Genomic DNA, 21816 nt, shown 5'->3' with positions numbered 1-21816 from the left:
GATACAATGTCACAAGATTTCATTCCAAGTCAGCCTGCGACGTCGCATCTGTATCCTTTATAATGGCTTTTGGTTGCAGTTTTAATTAATTAATGTACTGTAAATAAATGATTCATTTAAATGATCAAATTAGCAGGGATTACAGTAAATCAATACACCAATATTTGCAGTGAAAACCCCCAATTCAGATCAGTTGTCATTTTTAATGCTTTTCAGGAAAGTTGTACTGTAATTATAAACAAAATCATAAAAATAAAACTATTTACATTACTTAACCTCCTAGAGCCTGAGTGTCCACATACGTGGACAGCACATTTTTAGCTCTTAAGTGGCTATTTAAAATACTTTGAATGTTTTACAGTTTGTATTGTGTCATCCTGCAACTGTTTTGCAGCATATGAAATGTCCCAAACCCTATTTTTTAACTGTCCAAAATGGAAAAAAAATGTTGTTTTTACGCTCTGATAATCAAAGCAAATTAAAAAAAATAATAATTCTACGTTAAATTTGCATAAAGAAATTCGGGAAAATGTGTTTTATGTAAATTCAGACCACGAGTCCACATATATGGACATCATTTTTCTCTAAAAGTAAATCATGTCAAAGGATGATATTTAGATCTTTTATTCTAATTAGGCTCCAATAAGCCCAAATAGCAAAGAGAAATAAAAAATGCATGTAAAAAATACCTTGGGCCTTAAGAGGTTGTAGGAAATAAACACTAATTTAAAATTAGATTGATTCAATTTTTACTTAAATGTATTCCAATATAATATTTTAACTTGTATTTTTTTATAATTAGTCAAACTTATTTTTATTATAATTAAATTTTAGGGTTTTTTCACCTTTAAATGGAAAGGACACTGGAAGTTACAGACAGGATAGTGTAGATCATTTTAATGCAGTAATGCCATTGCCCCTTAAACATATCCTGCTGGTTGTCAAACTAGTGCATAATTGTTAAAAAAAAGGCAAATTCAATCTTGACGTAGCATTATAACAGCGATCATAACATTATTTATCAATATGTAGATCTTTTTGGGTTCTCAGAAGCTACAGAAATTGCATTTGTATAGCAGGAAATATGTTAGGACTATTGTTATTGCTTACATCCCTCAAAATGGTCTATTGGGAGCTGAGAGAGGGAAATGGTCAGCAAAGGATCTCATGCCGGGAATCGAATTCGGGTCTCTGTGAGCACTACAGGGCTGTATGTCAGTGCACTAACCAGTAGGCTATTGAAAAAGGCTATCAAAATATAAAATACAAACTACATTATGAAAATATAAATTTACGTCAGTGTAAAATGACGACAAAAAAACAAAATGTTTAAAGACAGAAGGAAAATATTAAATAATACAAATAAAAATGCATTGATGGTTAATATCTATAGATTTCTAGATAAAGTTAATATCGTAATAGTTAATATATAATTAATATATAATAAATTTAGTATATTAGTTAATATCTATATCTAAATATTATTATTATCCTAATTGTTAATATATAGTTAATATATGCAGTGCATCTGGAAAGTATTCATAGCGCTTCACTTTTTCCACATTTATTTATGTTACAGCATTATTCCAAAATGGATTAAAATAATTGATTTCCTCAATTTTACACACAATTCACCATGATTAGCCATTTTCAGATCTCTCCAGAGATGTTCAATAGGATTTAGGTCTGGGCTCTGGCTGAGCCACTCAAGGACATTCACTGAGTTGTTGTGAAGCCACTTCATTGATATTTTGACAGTATGCTTTGGGTCATTGTCCTGCTGGAAGATGAACTAAACTGAAATAAATATGAATTTAATCCATTTTGAAATAAGGCTGAAACATAAAAAATGTGAAAAAAGTGAAGCGCTATGAATATTTTCCAGATAAGACTAATAATAAAATAATAATAAAGTAATAATAATAATAAAGTTAGTATCTATATCTATTTAATGTCTAATATAATAAAATCTAAAATTAAAATTTCAAATTGGGCATTTCAGCTTATATTACTTCATTTTAAATACATTTATTCTTAATTTGCGTCATTTTATGACTTATTTCTTAGATAAATTATATATAAACAATGCATTGAATTTACAGTTCTCGTTGGAACTTCATGTAAAAAACCTTTTACCTTTTAAATATTCACCCCGTCCCACTTTTGAAATCATTGCTTTATTGTTTGGCCAAATATAAACTTGCATGTAAATGATTCTTTCGTCTTTTGGAGAGTCTCTCAAAAATTAATGTGTGATCATTTTTGCAAATGTCCTTAATGTGAGTGTTAAAAACAGAACAAGAGCATACAGAGAACCAGAACAAGTAAGTCATTCATTCATTTATTTTCCTTCGGCTTAGCCCCTTATTTATCAGCAGTTGCTACAGCGGAATGAACCACCAACTTTTCCAGCATTTGTTTTCCAGCTCTTACTCAGTACTGGGAAACACCCATACACACTGGCATTCCCTCACAAACTAATACACTACGGCCAATTTAGCTGACCTAATTCATCTATAGCGCATGTATTTGGACTGTGGAAGAAACCAGAGCACCCGGAGGAAACCCACGCCAACACGGGGAGAACATGCTAACTCCACACAGAAATGCCAAATGACCCAGCTGGGACTCACATCAGCAACCTTCTTGCTGTAAAGCAACAGTGCTAACAACTGAGTCACCGTGCCACAGTATTTAGTCATTCTTAGGACTAAATTTACAACACTGTTACTCTCATTAGTACTGTCTGTTTTCAGCACATTACTCTGGATGGGAACAGCCTGACCTCAACCGATCTGGTGAATTTGGGGAAAGGCCTCTATAAGATTAAGGTAATGTTTTATCATGGATGCCGCAATCAGTTTTATAGTCGATTAACATTTACAAACAACATTTTGATCTGCCCCTCAGCTGACCCCAGAGGCCGAGCAAAAAGTTGTGGAATCCAGAGAGCTTCTGGACACTATTGTGAAAGAAAACAAAGGTGAGCACAACATACACTACATTGATGAGTATGGGAAATGTACAGTTGAAGTCAAAATTATTAGCCCTCCTGTGAATTTTGTTTTCTTTTTTAAATATTTTCCAAATGATGTTTAACAGAGCAAGGAAATTTTCACAGTGTGTCTGATAATATTTTTTGATAATATAACGCACTGCTCCGTGTAAAGCCCTTCTCCACGATGCGATCAAACAGCTCGCCACCTGACACTCTGGAAAATACAAGAAATTACGTGTTTTTTCATCTCATGTATTCAGAAAAGATTTAATTACACAGGCAAATACATTACACCATAAATAGCATCTTAAACATACTGCTGTAAAAGCAAAGTATGTAGTATGTAATTTTGAGGGCGTGTATTCACAACAAACAAATATGTAGTTTAATGATGCAGTGACTGAGTGTGGAGTCATGGGAGTTGTAGTCTTCATTACATGTTACAGGACTCCTGCAGAAATCATGTTTATGGATGAGCTAAAGTATTCAACACTTAATATCACTTATTATCATGGTAGTATGAAGCAGAAGAAGACAGTCTACCACTTCTGGTTCTGCTCGTGATCATGTGGAGAAGCAGCAGCAGCTGTTTTAGCAGACTAAATACAGTTTAGGTTCTTAAGTTATAATGCTGCTACTTGAAGTTCAATAACGCACAGCATGTTAAATCTTGGTGTTTCACTTTTTTCTATGAAACCAAGCCAGAAAATGAATTGAACTTAATTTCTCTGGATTTCGAAACATTTGGGATAATGCAGGTACATAAGTCAGCAATAGAAGACTGTTTAATTGGTTTATGGGTATTCAAAAGAGCAGAAACCCAAACAAAAACATCCTAAAAAACAAAAAAAAAACAAACCAAGCTAAAGCAATACTAAAAAACCAAACATACAAAAGAAACACAAAGCTAGCCAACGAATAAACCAATAACCAACAATTAAATAGCAACAAATAACTAGCCAAAGCGATTAAAGACAAACCAAAATAACCCAAACCAAGCAAAATTAAACAAAACAAAAAGCTAAAAAAAAATAAAATAAAAAATAAAATCCAAAACAAGTCTTTTTTGTTTTATTTCAGCTAGAATAAAAGCAGTTTTCATTTTTTAAAACCATTTAAGGTCAAAACCAACCATCATTATACACTAGCTTGCCTAATTACCCTAACCTGCCTAGTTAAATTAATTACCCTAGTTAAGCTTTTAAATGTCACTTTAAGCTGTATAGAAGTGTCTTAAAAAATATCTAGTCAAATATTATTTACTGTCATCATGGCAAAGATAAAATAAATCAGTTATTAGAGATGAGTTATTAAAACTATTATGCTTAGAAATGTGTTAAACCAGAAATTGGGGGAAATAATAAACAGGGGGGCTAATAATTTAGGGGGTTTAATAATTCTGACTTCAACTGTATATGACATTATGGCAGGAATTTTCATAAATGGTTTGTAAAATAATAAAATAAAATTAACACCCAATTGGATCAGCATGAATGCATAAATAATCCTCATTAATACTAAATTAACTTATTTTTCCAGTTGTGTATGGCATCACTACAGGGTTTGGTAAATTTGCACGGACTGTCATTCCAGTCAGCAAGCTCAAGTATGTATGTTCTTTCAAAGTTGTAGTCTAGTTTCTCCACTTTTGCATTTAAAATGAGGCATAATTAAAACTGCTGTTTTTCCTGTTACAGGGAACTTCAGGAAAACCTTCTGCGATCACACTCATCAGGTGTGACGTTCAAGTGAAATACAGTGGTCCCTTGTTAATCGCGGGAGTTACGTTCTAAAAATAACCCTGCAATAGGTGAAATCAGCAAAGTAGTCAGCTTTATTTTTTACAATTATTATAGATGTTTTAAGTCTGTAAAACCCCTCACTATACACTTTTTTTAGACAGACATTAACATTTTCACACTTTTCTCTCGTTTAAAACTCGTTTATAGAAAAATAAGTCCAGTTTTAAAGAAAAAAAAACAAAGATCAAAATCTGTTGTCAGGCACAAATTATATTCATCGCTGTCAGCAAAAGGTTCATAAAGCTTTAATGTTGGCATCCATTGTAATGTTTTAATCCACAAAACTAAAGCAGGCTCCATCTTTAAGCGGGTCGCACACCGGATGTGGTGCCCACATTACAGTTAGGAGTAACACACACCAGATGCACATAGTCGCATGTTATTTAAAATGAAACTATTCAGATGGTGCTCTGTGGCGCAGCAGTGCTATAAACAGTGTCCTGAGTTGTACCTGGGCACTGCAGACAGCTGCCGACTTGCGGCGCCGTTGTGCATACCCTGATATAATCCTGTTTACAATTCTAAAATGTATGGTGCGTCGTAGTGCGGCGCCGTTGGTGTGTGACCCCCTTTACGATGGTCCTGCTTCAGACAGTTCCGACCATTTTTGCATCCATGTTGGAACTCACAGTTAGCGATCGAAGATTTATGTTGATTTGGAAAGCTGAACATATGCTGTACTGGAGACATGGAGGAAATTGATTGACAGTGGTCTACAGCCAATCAGGACGCAGAACACAATGCGCTGCATGTCAAAAAATCTGCGAAACTGCGAGACCGGGAAAGTTGATCCACGTTTTAGCGAGGAACCACTGTATACATAGAATTCTTTTTAACATCATTTTTCTAACAATATCCTTAAAGGATCACTGAAACACAAAAACAGTTGAGTTTTACCATTTTGAAATCCATTCAGCCAATTTATGTGTCTGGTTGGAGCACTTTTAGCTTAGCATAGATCATTGAATCTGATTAGACCATTAGCATCTCACTCAAAAATGAGAAAAATACAAATTTACCTCTGAAGTTACATTGTGTACTAAAACTGACAGAAAATAAAGTTTCTAGTTTTTAGGTCGATGTGGCTGGGTTTTATACTCTAATGTTGGCGTAATAGTCAAGGAATTTGATTGGCTGCAGCAGGCGCAAAATCAGCCTACAAATAATCAACTTCTCATTTTTTTCATCAGGTCTCAGTACACAATATAACTACAAAAGAGTCTAGTTTTAAATAGGAAAATTATTTAAACTTTTTAATCGTTTTTGAGTAAGATGCTAATGGTCTAATCTGATTCAATGATCTATGCTAAGCTAAGCTAAAAGTGCTCCCGTCAGACACTAAGATCGGCTGAATGGATTCAAAAATGGTCAAACTCAACTGTTTAACTCTAGGGGTGTGGTAAAATGAGCTTATTTTTTAAAAAAAAGTGAAGTGTTTCTTTAAAATATGTCAGTATAACATCAATAATAAGAACCAATCATAGAGCAGCACATTGGTATAAGTATATATTAATGCAGCTGAAAATTCACAGAAATAATTACATTTTTAAAACAAACATTTCTTTTATATTGTAACCGTATTACACAATATCAACCAAACTGTCATCAAATGGCAGCCTCTTTTCTATATGCACTTACCAGTCACTTTATCAGGTACACCTGTCCAACTGCTCATTAACGCAAATCTCTAATCAGCCAATCACATGGCAGCAATTCAATGTACTTAGGCATGTAGACATGGTCAAGACGATCTGCTGCAGTTCAAACCGAGCATCAGAATGGGGAAGAAAGATTATTTAAATTACTTTAACCGTGGTATGGTTGTTGGTGCCAGACGGGCTGGTCTGAATATTTCAGAAACTGCTGATCTACTGGGATTTTCTCGTACAACCATTTCTAGGGTTTAAAGAGAATGGTCCGAAAAAGAAAATATTGAGTGAGCGGCAGTTATGTGGGCGCAAATGCCTTATTGATGCCAGAGGACAGAGGAGAATGGCCAGACTGGTTCGAGCTGATAGAAAGGCAACAGTAACTCAAATAACAACTGAGGTCTGCAAAACAGAATCTCTGAACGCATAACATGTCCAACCTTGAGGCAGATGGGCTACAGCAGCAGAAGACCCTACCAGATGCCACTCCTGTCAGCTAAGAACAGGAAACTGAGGCAACAATTCACACAGGCTCACCAAAACTGGACAATAAAAGATTGGAAAAATCTTGCCTGGTCTGATGAGTCTCAATTTCTGCTGCAATATTTGGATGGTAGGCTCAGAATTTGGCGTCAACAACATGAAAGCATGGATACATCCTGCCTTGTATCAACGGTTCAGGCTGGTGGTGGTGGTGGTGATGTAGTGGTGCGGGGGATATTTTCTTGCCACACTTTGCATAATAAATATATGTCATAAAGTGCGAATTATCTCAGACCGACAATGAGTTCACTGTACTCACATGGACTCCACAGTCACCAGAACTCAATATAATAAAGCCACTTTTGGGATGTGGTGGAACGGGAGATTGGCATCATGGATGTGCAGCCGACAAATCTGCAGCAACTGCGTGATCATGTCAATATGGACCAAAATCTCTGAGGAATATTTCCAGTACCTTGTTGAATCTATGCCACAAAGGATTAAGGAAGTTCTGAAGTCAAAAGGGGGTCCAACCAGCTATTAGTAAGGTGTACCTAATAAAGTGGCCGTTCAGTGTATGTGAGATTTCTTAGAGATTGGCTCAAAAATGTTTCTTTCATGAACTGACTGGCATTATTGAACCCCCTTTGATCCTGTCTGCCATATGATTATTATTTTTGATTATCTGTCAATGTAGGTCTGGGAAGCCCTTTAAGTCCCGAAAGAACCCGAATGCTGCTCGCTCTGAGGATTAATGTTTTGGCCAAAGGACACAGCGGGGTTTCACCGGAGACGCTGCACAGCATGATACAGGCCTTCAACGGTACATTTATCCATATTTTAACTGAAGGAGACTATTGTTGAGGGGTTTTTTTACATCTCTGGCATGGCATATGAAACATGGTGTGCCATTTCAAAGAATGCTTTTTATGTAGGCTCCTGCGTCTTTTTGAAATAACATTAGCAAACGCTTCCTTTGAACTCTCTCCTCAAGGAAGTTTTTCTACTTGAGGTGTTTTACTGTCTCCTCTGCTCTCAGCCTCCTGTCTATCCTACGTCCCGGAAAAAGGTACGGTAGGAGCGAGCGGAGATTTGGCCCCTTTGTCTCACCTCGCCCTCGGCCTGATGGGAGAAGGCAAGATGTGGTCGCCTAAAAGCGGCTGGGCGGACGCCAAATACGTGAGCTTATTGCCATTGGATGCCGGGGACTGTGAATCAATAATGAAAACAGCATGTAAACATATTTACTGCTCATTTATCCGTCAGTCACGTCTGACCTTTGAATTGCCCGCAGGTCTTGGAGGCGCATGGTCTGAAGCCCATATCTCTGAAGCCAAAGGAGGTACGGTTAATCCCCCCATTGTGCAGTCAACATGTTTATCTCTGTTGACTTAGAGCTGTTTTGTGGGTCAGAAATGGGTGTCCTTGACCTGCATAGATTTTTAACAGTGCAGCTACTCTTGGAGGCAGTTCAACATTTTAAACTAGTCTTTTTTTTTTTTGCATTGACAATTTTTTTATTTTTCTGGATTTGTTAGATATGGGTTTGAGTAAAAATGTAATGTTTTAATTTATGAAGGTCTAAAAACATTTCTTCCTAATTTAACATTTAAAAACTGCTGGTAGTAGCTTTTATTTTATTTTTATTTTAAAAAATTTTATATTCAATTATTTTATTTTAATTTAATTTTATATTAAATTAAAGTTATTTTTATTTGTTTTATTTATTATTATTTTTTATTTAATTTTACTCTATTTAATTTTTATTTCATTTATTTTTTTATTCAATTTTATTTTATATTTAATTTAATTTGATATTTTATTTTTATTTTAAATTCAATTGAATTTTTTATTTAATTTTACTTTTTAATTAAATTAAAATAAATTATTTTGTATTCAATTTTATTACATTTTTCATTTTACTTTATTTTATTTTTAATTAGAATTTTATTTGATTATATTTTTATTTTTATTTCATTGCATTTTATTTTATATTTAATTTAATTAATTTATTTAATAAATTTTTTTATTTTAGTTTAGTTTAGTTTTTTATTTAAATTTACTTTATTTTATTTTCAATTTAATAAAAAAATTAATTTGACTATTTTATAAATTTAATTTAATTCAATTTATTTTTATATTTTTATTTAATAACATTTTATTTTATATTTCATCATTTTTGAATTTTTTAATTTAATCATTTTATTTAATAAAACAATTATTTTATTCTATAAAATTTTGTATTTAATTTACTTTATTAAATTTAAAATTTATTTTATTTTAAGGACAATTGGTTAAAATTACAAATGTTTTCATTTCACCAAATATTGGTTTCTTAACTCTTCTGGAGTTAAAGGGACATTTCACCCAGAAATGAAAACTCTGCCATCATATGCTCATTCTCCACTTGTTCAAAACCTGTTTGAGTTTCTTTTTTCTTTTTTTGTTAAACGCAAAAGAAGATATTTAGAAAAATGCTGAATGCTAAGACTTATTGGCTTCCAAATTATATTTTCCCTACTATGGAGGTCAGTGGGTACCATCAACCAGCATTCTTCGAAATGTTTTCTTTTGCTCATTCGGCTGCAAAAATTGCAAGACAGCAATGGAAATAGGCTAATTTTACACTTCCCCTAGACTAGTTCCTTACTATAGATGGAGACTACTTTCAAGTACTGCGTAATATCATTTCTGCAGCCATAGTATGGCAACAAAGTTCTTTGATTATTACGCCAGAATGACAGTGCAGTTAAGAGCCATACCCGCCTAGAAAATAGCAACTTTTCATTTTTTGTCAGTCTTAGTACATGAAGTATCTACAGTTATCAAACCGCGTAATGTTTTTTTGTGCGAGATGCTAATGGTCTAATCCGATTCAATGATTTATGCTAAGCTAAGTTAAAAGTGCTCCCGTCAGACTGGCTGAACTCAACTGTTTAACTGTAGATGACTTGTAAATCCTATTTCCCCAAAAAAGTGTAGTGTTCCTTTAATACAGTGTTCTGGGTGGTTATTGGGACACTAGTGTTCTTGGGTGTTTTCTACAGCATGTGTTTACGTCTCTATCTGTTATCTCTGTCGTCAGGGTCTGGCTCTGATCAATGGGACACAGATGATCACTTCTCTGGGAGCAGAGGCCGTGGAGAGAGCGGAGGCCATCGCCCGACAGGCTGACATCATCGCTGCCCTGACCCTGGAGGTCCTTAAGGGCACCACCAAAGCCTTTGATAGTGGTGAGGGGAAAAAGAAGAAGTGTTTGATGTGCTGGATGAGAGCAGATATATTAAGACACTGTTGTTCAGTTCTGCAGACAGAAACTGTAAACAATGCAAAAAACTCTTTCAGACTTGTCAGACAAAACATGACTTGGAGACAAAACATAGGGTGCATCTCAATCAGCTCCCTTTACGGCACTGATCAGGGAATCTGTCATTTCATAGGGTTGTCTCAATCACACAATTCTGGCAGTGCACTGAATTGTGGCACACTAGAAAGCATTGTTTAATTGTGAGCAACAATGCTCACTTTGGGCCCTATCATACACCGGGCGCAATATGGCGCAAGGCGCGGTGCTATAGTCTTTTGCTACTTTAAGCTTGGCGCAAGGGTCATTTTGAGGTGTTGCGCCACACTGTTTAAATAGCAAATGCATTTGCGCTTAAATGTGCGCCCATAGGTGTTCTGGTCTAAAAAAGCAGGCGTGTTTTGGCGCATTGCTATTTTAAGAAACTGTAAAGCAGGGGTCTCAAACTCAATTTACCTGGGGGCCGCAGGAGGCAAAGTCTGGGTGAGGCTGGGCCGCATAAGGGATTTCACAAAAAAAAGTCCTCAAATGTCATTATTAACAGTTTTAATTATTTCTTCTGAACATGAAGTGTCCTGAACATTAATAGAACATTGAGTGAAGATTATGAACAGTTCTTCTGAACATGGCATCTTTTGCCTACTTCTTGCTGCCAGAGACTTGACAGCGCTTCTTCTCACAAATCTGAACCACATTTGGCTTTAGAGCGGAAGCAGTTGAGACCCTCAGTATGGCTTGAAGATGATCATCATTAAGTCTAGACCTGTACTTTGACTCATTGAAGTCCTGGGGAAAAAAGTGGGGGAACTCACTCAAAACTTCCATTCCCTCAACTAAAAAAAGGCGTATATATGTATAAATAAAACACCCCCACCCCACTCCAGTCACATCAGTCTGTACCAGTCTGTATCTACCTATAATATCAATATATATAAGATGCAGGGCAGGCACGTGCACACATAGGGCTCAACCTGTGCAGAGCACATGCCCTTTTTAGTCTTGCATAGAAAGTGCCCTTCCAAAGTGATCAAAAGTGCCCCCGCGACGCGACACACCCTCGGTCCCGCCCTTCAGTAGGCGCGCGATAACACCGCTCTTGAGTACGCGCACGACAACACAGCTGATCAGAACGCGCGCGACAACGCGCATTGAGTGACAAGCGTGCTGTGTATGGATAGAATCAGCGGAGCGGGGAGCGCTCTCTCTCCCCGCTCCGCTGATTCTGTCAGAGTACAGCGGTCGGCGCGGGCCACAAAATATTGCACTGAGGGCCGCAAATGGCCCGCGGGCCGCGAGTTTGAGACCCCTGCTGTAAATAGTCTGATCTTTAGACCAGAACAAAGTCGGTCTATTGTCTGGTGCAAAGTGCGCCTGGCTTACACACTACACACAAGATGTAGAGCAATACACAAATATCTTTACATAAATATATAATAAAAAAAAAGATATAATATCTTAAAGATATATATATATATAATAAGGATATATATAGGATATAAATAGAAATTATTAAAATATTACAAAACATATTAATTTCTAGCCTACATGAAGATTTAAAAACCACTGCCTTCATACTTTCTTCATCTCGGGAGGCTTTTTCAGTTCATTCAATTTGCTTTTGTATAATGTTATTATTATTAGCAGTTTTATTTATTATATCTATATTTATATTTGTTTTATTAAAAACAAGCTTAGATTTGCCCACCTGTCAGGTTTTAGACCAAATGGGGCATAGCAGGTGTATTTGGAAATAACTCAGTATTTTGAGCACATTTTGTTATTATTGTTCATTTATTCATTTGCTGGAAATCAGAACTGAATTTAGAAATAGTTTTGAAACAAATCTTTGCGCTTAACAAACGAAATTAATTATTTATAGGCTAATTGATGTCTGTGCGGTAAGGTTTCCCTATCCACAAGAGCAAAAGCGAAAGTGAACTTACTTTACGTCATGTTAATAGCAACTCGCTTATGGCGCGACGCAGCTGGCTCTTAAAGGGAATGGGAGATGAGACTCTAATTGGTTTATTTTCAAAACACACCTAAAACTCATTAAGAAAATAAACTCAACCCTTGTAGATCATGCGCCATGGCACAAAGCGGATTTTCCTCTCCTTAAGTAAGCAAAAATGCGTTCTGACACGCCCTGAAATCGTTTGCGCCCTGCGTTTTGCGCTCTGCGCATGGACCGTCAAAATATAGCCCTATGAGTTGGTGTATACTGAAAGTTGCTGAGTTTTTCCTTCGTCCAAGTCAATTGATTTGAGTATCCACCGATACCGAAACCCGATCCGATACTTCTATAATACATAAAAAAATGAAGAAGAGCAAAGAAACAGATTTAATGAAGTTTTTTTTAATAGAGTTAATCAGCTGTGCCTTAAGGCTTATGGCCCGTTTCCACTGAGTGGTACAGTACGGTAGGGTTCGGTTTGGTACGCTTTTATGGGTGTTTCCACTATCAAAAGGCTTACCGAACCAAACCGTGCCGTACCACTTTTTCAGCACCCTTTCGATATGGTACCAAACATGAGAAAGGGTACCAAAAGGCAGAGCTAGACGGAGCTAGATTGGTCATTCGCTTGCGCAACAAGTCAGAATAAAAACAAAAAACCCGCCATGTTTAAAAAACACAGCTGAGAGATTACACAGAATAATATATACATATAATAACGAGCCATGGTCGATCCGGGCTCAAACTAATCTTGTCGTTGTCTTGATGAACAGCCACAAAGCCATGGAGTAGAGCAGAATCTACCCTGTGCCTCGTAGTTTTTTTACGAGCCTTTTTGAAGCGCGAGCGGTTTCCCTTTCTTGCTTGCGCTCGCTGCACGTCTATATCTGAACTAACCAACTTCTTGAGCTGATGATAATAACATGCACCTGATTATTGACGTGCTTTAGAAACCCAATCCTATCAGACAGTGACAAACGCGAGAGAAAAGCGCGAAAAAAAAGGAGAAGCCGGAAAAAAGGTGCACATTATTTCTTCAGCAAACGTAAACAAGCTGCCTTGTTTTAATTTTTATCATCACCTTTTGGACTAATATAAACTGGGAAGGATGGAATGACTCTCTATACATGCTGCTGAAGATTACAGACACAGATGAGAGGTTTTCACTGACTCTAGGCTATGTTTTGTGTTGCTTTAAACCTAAATAAGGACGAAATGTCTGCTGTGTGTAGTTTTTCAGTAGTTGGTAACATATCAGAGACTGTAAGGGGCTGTATGTGTTCATATATGTTCATTTATTTATTTAATATAATTACAGACGTTACAGTAGGCTATTTCGCACTGTCTTTGATCTGCAGTTATAATCAAATCATGTTCATAGAAAAGTTAGTAATAAACACTTATAAAACAAGTATTTATTTGTTTAAAGCGTCTGTTTTGTGAGAAGTGCTTCTCATATGATATGTGAGCAACCCATACAGCTTTATTGTAGACATTTCCTCAAGCGAGAATGATGCAACTGAAACTTTGTCAAACACCACGCCCACCATAAGGGTACCCTTGGTATTGGAAATGCAAGCCTGATAAAGGTGACCCGTACCGACCCGAATTAGACATGGGAGCTACGGGTGGACTCCATATGTCTGTGGTGAATAAAACATGGGTTACATCTGATAACAGGAATAGTAGTTTGTCAGAAATCTTCTTATAAAGGGCTGGCAGAGCTTTCTCTGTGAAATAGTGGCGAGATGGCAGTTCAAATCAAGGTTCTACATGCTTCATAAGCATAAGAAATCCAGGGTTCTCTACAAAGGCGAAAGGCAGGTCACTCATTGCCATCATTTGTGCTACATTGGCTGGGATGTACTATGCCTTTGCGCTGTCACGGGGCGTTTTGTCTCTCCTCTTCAAACTCTCCTGCAGCAAGAGCTGTTGTACAACCAGGGCGTTCCCAAGTCACCATAGGTGTCCCAATGTATGGTGAACAAGATCTGTACTGTCCTTAAAAGAGCCCAAATTCATCTCATAGTGTTGAACTAATTGCATCTGGCTTTTTCTACAGCTAGATACACTGTAAGAGCAACAAAAATAACTTGACTTCAAGTTGATCATTTGGAAAAGTGGCAGAAGACCTATAGGAACCCGTATAGACCCAAGATTCTCACAGTAATCAGTCAAGTTTGGTGAAGAAAAATTCATGGTTTGGGGTTACATTCAGGATGGGGGCGTGCAAGAGATCTGCAGTGTATGGCAACATCACAGTTTGAGGTATCAAGGCATTTGTGCTGCCCATTTCATTACAAACCACAGGAGAGGGCAAATTTTTCAGCAGGATAGCGCTCCTTCTCATACTTCAGCCTACACAGCAAAGTTCCTGAAAGCAAGTCAAGGTGCTCCAGGATTGGCCAGCCCAGTCACCATATATGAACCTTATTGAGCATGTCTGGGGTAAGATGAAGGAGGAGGCATTTAAGATGAATACAAAGAATATTGATGAACTCTGGGAGTCCTGCAAGAACGCTTTCTTTGCCATTCCAGATGACTTAACTAAAATTGAAAAATTCCAAAACAGTTATTAATAAACGTCAGTGTGATTCTTTTTTTGAGTGTACTGACTCTTGATCTTGGAAGTCAATTGAGATGCACCTTATTTGTGTATGTGTTGATACAGATAAAAAGTCAGTCACAAATGCAACTCTCTTCTAGTTCTTCATACGTTAGTTAAGCAGTGGTGATTGACAAAAGTGCATTTCTTTGCAGATATTCATAAACTGCGACCTCATCCAGGACAGAATGAAGTGGCCATGCGCTTTCGCTCGCTGTTGGACTCTGATCACCACCCTTCTGAAATCGCAGGTCAGTTTTGCTATGTATTCATGCACTCAATTTGGTGTTCCAGTTGTTCAATAATTTGGCGGGAAAATCAAATATCTTTTTTTTTTGATAATTGTAGAAAGCCATAGGTTTTGTGACAGAGTTCAGGATGCCTACACCATGCGCTGTTGTCCACAGGTAAAGTAAGAGCCTATTATCTGTGTTGTTAAACCTGGGTTAAGTTTCAGTGACTAAAACTGAAATTGTAATTAAATAAAATGAAAATAAACTCTGTAACTGAACTCAATCTGTGTACTCAAAAATATATATATATATATATAATGAGTTAAACAGAGTTAAAATGTACAATTTATGCAATAATGCTAATTTAAATAACACTAAGACTGGTTTACTATTGCAATTTTGTTTCCCTTAAATTATAACACACACACACACACACACACACACACACACACACACACATATATATATATATATATATATATATATATATATACACATGTATATATATATATATATATACACATGTATATATATACACATACACACACACAAACACTCACTGGCCACAATATTAGGTAAACCTTACTATAACCAGGCTAGACCCGTTTTTGCCTTTAGAACTGCCTTAATCCTTCATGGCATAGATTCAACAAGGTACTGTAAATATTCTTCAGAGATTTTTTTCCAAATTGACATGACAGCATCACGCTGTTGCTGCAAATTTGTTGACTACATCCATGATGCAAATCTCCAGTTCCACCACTTCTCAAAGGTGCTCTATCGGATTGAGTTCTGGTGACTGTAGAGGCCATTTGAGTACATTGAACTCATTGTCATGTTCAAAAAACCAGTCTGAGATGATTCGTGCTTTTATATCAGCTCAAACCAGTCTGGCCATTCACTTTTCTTCCCCATTCTGATGCTTAGTTTAACTGCAGCAGATCGACTTGACCATATATATATATATATATATATATATATATATATATATATATATACAAATAAAAATAAATCATATAACCTTATGAAAAAATAAAAACAAAAGATAACTCATAATAAAACAAATTTTGTAAGTTTGTAAATATAAAAATAGCAAAGGTTGACCCATGTTGTCTGTATTTTACTTCCGTTACATTTGATATATTTTATATTTTTCAGGTCCACGGAATCGTCAATGACACGATTGAGTTTGTCAAGAAAATCATTAATACAGAAATCAACAGTGCCACAGATAATCCTGTATCCTTTTTTTAGAATTATAATGTCTTTTGCTTATGCGATCTCAAATTCTCAATAACTTATTCATTCATTTTCTTTTCGGCTTAGTCCCTTTATTAATCCGAGGTCGCCAAAGCGGAATGAACTGCCAACTTATCCAGCATATGTTTTACACAGCAGATGCCCTTCTAGCTGCAACCCATCACTGGGAAACAGAAGCCCCACCCTAAAGCACTAATATTCCTGCCTTAAAAGACTCTCTAAAGCATAGATAGCCACACCCTAAATGACTGATAATCCCACCCTAAAACACAGAAAGCACCACCCTAAAGGACTGATATTCCTGCCCTTGAGCACTGATTGCTCCACCTTGAAGGACTGATAGCCCCTGCCCCAAAAGACAGATAGCCCCGCCCTAAAGCATAGATTGCCCCCCATAAAGGACTGATAGCCCTGCCCCAAAAGACTGATAGCCCCGCCCTAAAGCACTGACAGACCCACTCTAAAGGAATTCCATGTTATAAGGATGTGAAGAAGCGTCAAAGTGAAGGACATGGTATTTAATTGAAGTTTATGAAGGAAATCAATTTTTACAAATACAAAATGCACAGATACATTGATTACAATAAAATCAACTATATACATATAAAAATAAAAAAAGTCAATTTTGATTTCATGGTGACTTTAACTGTAAATCAGATGGTGTTTGCAGAGAGAGGCGAGACCATATCAGGTGGAAACTTCCATGGAGAATATCCAGCAAAGGTATTTCATCCCACTGCATTTAGCAAAGATATAAATTCGACATCTGTGTTCATTCTCTTTTTTTCCTTTCATACAGGCTCTTGACTATTTGGCAATCGGGGTCCACGAATTGGCCTCCATCAGCGAGAGACGCATCGAACGTCTCTGCAATCCCTCTCTCAGTGAATTACCTGCATTTCTGGTTAACGAGGGAGGCCTGAACTCTGGATTCATGATTGCTCACTGCACCGCTGCAGCTCTCGGTTAGCAACGCAAAGTTCAGGAGAGCTTAGTTCCTTAACCAAATAGTGGAAAAGTTTAATTTTGACTACTGTACTGGACTCATGTTGACTATTAACTAAAATGGATGTATTTGTTTTTGTTTTTTTGTTTTTTTTGCAGTTTCAGAGAACAAAGTGCTTTGCCACCCCTCCTCCATTGACTCTCTGTCCACTAGTGCAGCCACTGAGGATCACGTGTCCATGGGAGGCTGGGCTGCGCGCAAAGCCCTCAGAGTGGTGGAGCACGTCGAACAAGGTCCAAAACAAGACACTAACCTCACTTTTACACCATTGACATCGTTTACTCTTTCATTTAGCAAAGGTTGTTACTACTTATGGCGCCCCCTAGTGGAGCTCCAAAGCACAGATTGTAATAACACCATTAAATCTAAATGCCAGTTCTGTTTTGAAGAATTGGTGGGCAAAGTTGCTTTCAGATTAGTGTTATTTCAGGGATATTTTGCAAAACAAATCAACACTTATCATGAAAATATACATGTACATATACAATGTAAGAGTAAAAAGAGTATCAGGACTTTAGCTAATAGGAACAATTAGCTAATAAAAAATAATAATAACAATATTAATAATAAAAAATACAATGAACAACCCTCTTCCCCACTTTACTTTTATTTAATTAGAATATATTTTTTATTTTATTTAATATTTTATACTTTATTTTTATTTATTTATTTAGTAATATATTTTTTATTTCATTTTACTTTATTTTTTATTAAATAATTTTTTTAAAAATTTTATTTTACTTTATTTTGCTTTTATTTATTCATTCTCTTTTCAATGGAATGAACCGCCAACTTATCCAGCATATGTTTTACACCACGGATGCCCTTTCAGCTGCCAACCATCACTGGGAAACACCCATACACTCTCATTTACACACACACACACACTACGGACAATTTAGCTCACCCAATTCACCTATGGCGCATGTCTTTGGACTGTGAGGGAAACCGGAGCATTCTGAGGAAACCCACTCCAACACCGGGAGAACATGCAAACTCCACACAGAAATGCCAGCTGACCCATTTGAGGCTTAAACAACGACCTTTTTGCTGTAAAGCATCTTCTCTATCATCTCTTTTATATGGTCTGTTTAAGTAATATTTACTATCTATAGATTTACCCTCATGTTTTTATTGGTCCTTAAACTAATTTTAACATCATATTAAATATGAATGAATGATGAATGATGTTATATTTCACAGGAAAAAAGTTAAATAGTTTTTGTTGTGTGTTTTGTTTTCTTACCACCAATGTACAGATTCAGATCAGAAATCGGCTATTTTGAAGATATCCAATCTGTCTTCTGTGTTCTTACAGTGCTGGCTATTGAATTGTTAGCTGCCTGTCAAGGTATTGAGTTTCTACGCCCGCTACGTACCACAACCCCGCTGGAGAAAGTGTACGACCTCGTGCGTGCTTCAGTTAAGTAGGTGGAATGATAACACACTAACCCCTAAACCACCAATATATTGAACTTTCAGGTTAATAATCATCAAAGCTTCCTTTCATTCCTTCAATTATTCGTCTCTTCTTTTCTCTGTTCCTCAGGCCCTGGATTAAAGACAGGTTCATGGCTCCAGATATTGAAGCAGTCCATCGGCTTCTTGTAGACCAGAAGGTGTTCATTATTTCTTTTAAATCTTTGATTTTTATTGATTTATTTATTTTCTTTTCGGCTTAGTCCCTTTATTAATTAGGGGTCACCACAGCGGAATGACCTGCCAACTTAACCAGCATATGTTTTTACTCAGCGGATGCCCTTCCAGCTGCAACCCATCTCTGGGAAACATCCATAAACACTCTTTCACACTTATACACTACTGGCAATTTGCCTTATTGATTTTTTTAATGACAAAAAAAATATCAAGTAGGAATCTATTCTTAAAGGGGTAGTTCACCTAAAAATGAAAGTGTATTTACTGTTTACCAAATGGTTTCTAACATATAAACTAACAATACTGATATTGACATCTGAAAGATGTTATTTTCATTTCACTTTATCTGTTAAATTCTCACCCTATGTTGTTTCATTCCTCTTGCCTTCAGGTGTGGAACATTGCAGGGCCGTACATTGAGAAATACTGTATGGAGTACATCCCAGAATCTCGGCCCTCATCCCCCACGGCCTTCGCTCTGGACCCTCCCCCGTCACCACGGAAACGGGTCAGGCTGGAGTGACAGGGATGGCGTCCTGCTGACATCGTCCTATAGTCTCGCATTCAATACATTTATCATACATTTATATCAAGCAAGCTTCAGCACGTTTGGGGTTTTTTTTGAACAGAGAGAATTGTGAGATGCTAAACGTTGTAAGACTCGATCCTGTGCTGTAAGACATGATCATATTTTGCCATCTGTCGCTCCTTATGCAGCTTTTTGTGTGGTGTTAGGGAATAAATGTCTTGTGATTGCAGCACTTGTGTGTTTTTCGACTTTTCCAGAAGGTGACGGACGGATAGAATCTGTTGCCATGTTTTCATTGGGAAGTTGAAACTCCTGTAAAACAGTTGCATCAGTCTGCAAAAGGAAGGGTCTTTGAACTTCCTGACTTGGAGGTATTTTGATAGATGGAGGGATGTTGGTCTTCCTACCATGTGATATTATGTTTAACTTTCCCTACGTATTGTTTTTTCACCTTTGCAGTTCCCTTGACAAATTTGATGAACATGTTCATTGTATTAGTTACATTTGTGTTCGGGGAAGTGATTGCAGAAGGCTTAGATTTGCTGGTAACACTTTACAATAAGGTGGTATTAGTTAACGCAGTGTTTCTTAACCACGTTGCTAAAGGACCACCAACACTGCATGTTTTGGATGTCTCCTTTCTCTGACACACCCATAACAGGTCTTCCAGTCTCTGCTAATGACAACCCAGGCTTATTCTGAAAACATACCTCTAAATACATTTCTGGAGACCGCAAAAAAAGTCCCAGGGGGAACGTTGATATACAGTTTTTGTTTTTGCGAATCCACAAGATGCTGCTGTGTACGTTTTTTTCATTCATTCATTTTCTTTTCGGCTTATCCCCTTTTATAATCTGGGGTCGCCCCAGCGGAATGAACTGCCAACTTATCCAACTTTTTTTCGCAGCGGATGCCTGTCCAGCCGCAGCCCATCAATGGGAAACATCCATACACACACATTCACACACACACACACACTCATACACTACGATCAGTTTTAGCGTACCCAATTCACCTGAACCACATGTCTTTGGACTTGTGGGGAAAACCGGAGCACCAGGAGGAAACTCACGCGAGCACAGGGAGAACACGCAAACTCCACACAGAAATGCCAACTGACTCAGCCAAGGCTAGAATCACCGATCTTCTTACTGTGAGGCAACGTGCTACCCACTGCACCACCCGTGTACATTTTTTTAGATCTCAAATTGTTCTCGCGCGTGCCATTCACACCTGCTGTTCTTGCAAAAATTCACCAGAGGCCGCTGTCGACTGACTATTTGACTTAGTAAATGACTGACTGACCGACCAAACGACTGACCCACCTTCCTCCTTCCCTAATCCCAACCAATTTTATCAATTGACCCGCCCTCCCACTTTCCTAAACTCAACCAACAATTATCCAAAACAATCCAGAAAAAGAAAAGCCCTTGTCTGATTTTTTACCACGTTGTCAGATTTTACCACATTCTCACCCTGTTTGCTGAACTACTATTACATGACGAGCTTACTGGACAAGCTGATTACAGCAGAAAAGACGTCAGTGCGGAAGTAAGCGGTCAACTGGTAAAAGCGAAAAGGAATGGCGTCAAACCGCCTCCTAGCGTTCGTCTAAAAAAACGTACATACGTACATCTGGCTACATAATTTGTGATCTCCAGAAATGTATATAGGGCTACGTTTTCAGAATGAGCCAGTGTAAGCTAATGAGCTGATGAGCTGAAGCAGGTGTGTTTGGTTAAGGAGACCTGGAAAATGTGCAAATCTGGTTGTCCTCTAGAAACGTGGTTGAGAAACACTTATTAATTCATTTACAAACGTAAACAAGAAATGAACAATACATTTATGTTAGTTAGCGTTAGTTAATGAAAATACAGTTCATCTTAACTCACGGTGCAATAATGCTAACAAGCATGGATTTGGATGTTATCAATACATTAGTATAAGTTGATCTGTGATGAATAAATGGTGTACAGGTATTGTTAATAGTTTATCCATGTTTGTAAATGCATGACCTATTCATTTTCCTTCGACTTAGTTCCTTAATTCATCAGGGGTCGCCACAGTGGAATGGACCGCCAACTTATCCAGCATATTTTTTACACAGCGAATGCCCTTCCAGCTGCAACCCAGTACTGGTAAACATCCATATACGCAAACACTATGGCCAATTTAGTTTCTCCAATTCACCTATAGCACATGTCTTTGGACTGTGAGGGAAACTGGAGCACCCGGAAACCCACACGAATACGGGGAGAACATGCAAACTCCACACAGAAATGTCAACTGGCTTAGCTGGGACTCAAACCAGCGACCTTGCTGTGAGGTGACTTCTAA

The 21816-nt window shown here is 37.2% G+C and overlaps 1 protein-coding gene across 7 annotated transcripts in view; it reads left to right on the top strand.

Annotated features, from left to right (window-relative positions):
- hal (histidine ammonia-lyase) overlaps positions 1–19708 on the top strand; it is a 35988-nt gene extending 16280 nt beyond the window's left edge. For all 7 annotated transcript variants that reach the window (XM_073941625.1, XM_073941627.1, XM_073941626.1 and 4 more), the window contains 19 exon segments: positions 1–50; positions 2297–2324; positions 2757–2831; positions 2911–2983; positions 4538–4604; positions 4696–4733; positions 7630–7755; positions 7972–8111; positions 8227–8274; positions 10018–10165; positions 14951–15046; positions 15144–15202; positions 16187–16267; positions 16946–17011; positions 17088–17253; positions 17393–17527; positions 18613–18721; positions 18844–18913; positions 19342–19708. The exon segment at positions 1–50 is cut by the window's left edge and continues 11 nt beyond it. In XM_073941625.1, the coding sequence (XP_073797726.1) occupies positions 1–50; positions 2297–2324; positions 2757–2831; positions 2911–2983; positions 4538–4604; positions 4696–4733; positions 7630–7755; positions 7972–8111; positions 8227–8274; positions 10018–10165; positions 14951–15046; positions 15144–15202; positions 16187–16267; positions 16946–17011; positions 17088–17253; positions 17393–17527; positions 18613–18721; positions 18844–18913; positions 19342–19473 (1707 nt within the window). In that variant the 3' untranslated portion in view covers positions 19474–19708.
- Positions 19709–21816: the final 2108 nt, after the last annotated feature.

This window comes from Danio rerio, chromosome 25 (genome assembly GCF_049306965.1).
Source record: "Danio rerio strain Tuebingen ecotype United States chromosome 25, GRCz12tu, whole genome shotgun sequence".
In the NCBI taxonomy this organism is placed as follows: Eukaryota; Metazoa; Chordata; class Actinopteri; order Cypriniformes; family Danionidae; genus Danio; species Danio rerio.
This window is presented reverse-complemented; position numbering and strand designations above follow the sequence as displayed.